Raw genomic sequence first — 2532 nt, forward strand, 5'->3', positions numbered from 1 at the left:
TCTCTACTGATTTCTATCTTGGTCTTTTATTTCTTTCCTGTCTTTTCAGTGGACTTTTGCTTTCTTCATGTATAAAGTTCTTGATGACATCATACTAGTGCAGTCAAATAATGTTCAACATAGCCAAAAAAAAAAGATAAATAACTGTACATATTTAATCAACTTATCATTGGCAGAGTTCACATTCAAATGCATATACCATAATGTCAAAGATCATAGATCTAACCACAGTTTTAGCAGGCAATGTAGACAAAACATCCTAAGAGGTATGAGCTGAATATAGATTTGATGTCATTGCCCCATTTTTCTTTTTCAGGTCTCTGCAATAAAATAGACCAGCACCTGCTACAAACTTCAATCCCCTCACGCCGTCCTGATGTTTCCTTTGGCTAGAAATGCCCTACGCAGACTCAAGATTCAAAGCATTCAGCATATGGTGGCAAGACATTGCCACCAAAAACACTCACCAGATTTTCATGACAAGTATGGTAATGCTATCTTAGCAAGTGGAGTGGCTTTCTGTTTTTGTTCAGGTATTTATTTAGTTACACAGACTGGAATACAATGGAACCTGTCCCCTGTGGGTAGAGTCATCCCAAAGGAATGGAGAGAGAAGTAACCATCATATCTGCTGTAATTTTAAATTATTTCAAAACCCCAACTTGTGATCTTAGTACTCTACTGCTCATTAAAAACATGGCATTGTTAAAGAAATAAAGTACAGTTGAAACCTTTAAAAGTTATTGCAAATGTAATTGTAGCTCTTGAAAGCAAGATGGTAGCAGTAGGTATAGATTACAGATGATTACAAATAGAAAGTATGTGGAAATAGGATTAATAAAGCATATGTATTCTTCTGGTTTAATGATTTACACAATGTATATTCCAGTGGATATACACACATATGTACCTAAATAATTAATTTATTTGGCTGGAAAATTCTGTTAAATATACATTGAAAAAATACTCAGAATACATCCATTTTTCCCAGCCAGGTATAAATCACTCTGTTTTCACTGAGATATTTGTAAAACTTTATACTGATGTCCTTGCTCCTATGGCCAAAACCACAAATGCACACGCATGAGATTTTTCAGCATAGCAGCCAGAATGACCATTTTAAAACATTAGTTTGATGATGTCATTCTTCTCTCTAAAATCTAATGACCCCAGGAGGGTGGAATGATGTCATCAGACAAATAGTGAGTTTTGAAGAGAAAAATGACATCATCAGACTAATGTTCTAAATTTATTATCCCAGAGTTCAAACAAAATTCCTTAGAAAGCTACACGGACTCCCTAGGTATCACACTGGTCAGTTTCACTCATGCATCAAGGAGTTTACATTTGCCCTTCTCTGTGTTTTTAGTGAACTTCCTGTAAATTCAGTAAGACTCACTTCATTGGTTTCCTGTTTTTGTTCATACATTATCTTTTCAATGAGACCTTCTATTACCCTACTTTTCCAAACTGCTGGTCCTACCTTCACCTAAGGAGCCTTGGTAGCTTAGTGGTAATGAGTCAATCTGCTAACCTCAAGGTCAGCAGTTCAAAACTACCAGACATTCTATGGGAGAAAGATGAGACTTTCTGATCCTGAAAGGATTTACAGCCTTGGAAACCCTATGCAGGGCTGTATGAATCATAACCAACTTCACAGCAAACCACCAACCACCACCTTCACTTGGGAGCTCTGGTGTGGTACTGTAGGATAAGCATAGAACTGCTAACTGCAAGGTGGTCAGTTAACACTAGCCACTCCTTAGAAGCCCTATACTGGGTTACTATGACTCAGAACCAAATTGATGGCACTTAAGAACAACAACATCTTCACCTGGCTGTTACCTATTGTACTTCCTTGCTTAATTTTCCTTCAAGCGTTTAGCATCATGTAATGTATTTTACATATTTACTTGATTATTATCTATGAGCAAAATTCCACAAGAGCATACGTTTTTATCCCTATGTTTATAGTCACTTTTTCCATATAACAGTTCCTGATATATTAGAAGTTCAATAACTATTGGTGAAATAATGTATGAATGAATGGGAGCTTTAAGTAATTCAGAGTTCCTGTTAATCTGAACATAATTAATCCGTTTTGTACTGTGCGTTTACAATGATTACTGGATGTTATATTAGTTATCTATTGCTATTTTACAGATTACACTGAAGCTTAGTGACTTTCCAAGCTCATGTACTTGGATGTATCTAGCCTCAAATCTTCACTGGATGTAGGCTTGAGACAGCAGTTCCTTGTTATGTCAGTATCTCCATGGTAGTTTACAATATCAAGAAGACATCAAAAAGTTCATGGAAAAATGGAATTAAGAGATAATGGAATTTGTCCATGAACTTTTTGAAGTTCCCTCATAGTAGCTTACATCTACTATGAGAGAGCACACAATGCAAGAACCATAGATTCTTTGTAACTTAATCTCACAAGTGTCATACCATCATCTCAACCTCATTCTGTTCACTAGAATAGAATCAATAAATCAATCCAATAAGGGCATGATTACCTGCAGTCTG

The 2532-nt window shown here is 36.0% G+C and overlaps 1 protein-coding gene across 1 annotated transcript; it reads left to right on the forward strand.

Moving 5' to 3' along the window:
• The first annotated feature begins 376 nt into the window (after positions 1 to 376).
• LOC102814906 (cytochrome c oxidase subunit 7B2, mitochondrial-like) lies at positions 377 to 619 on the forward strand. The gene has a single exon (XM_006872685.1). It carries the CDS (start codon positions 377 to 379, stop codon positions 617 to 619), a length of 243 nt encoding a protein of 80 aa, XP_006872747.1.
• Positions 620 to 2532: the final 1913 nt, after the last annotated feature.

This window comes from Chrysochloris asiatica, unplaced genomic scaffold, assembly GCF_000296735.1.
Source record: "Chrysochloris asiatica unplaced genomic scaffold, ChrAsi1.0 scaffold00209, whole genome shotgun sequence".
NCBI classification, from domain to species: Eukaryota; Metazoa; Chordata; class Mammalia; order Afrosoricida; family Chrysochloridae; genus Chrysochloris; species Chrysochloris asiatica.

What these genes read in the sequence shown, in the direction of transcription:
- LOC102814906 (XM_006872685.1), top strand. Translation starts at nt 377, where the DNA reads ATGTTTCCTTTGGCTAGAAATGCCCTACGCAGACTCAAGATTCAAAGC.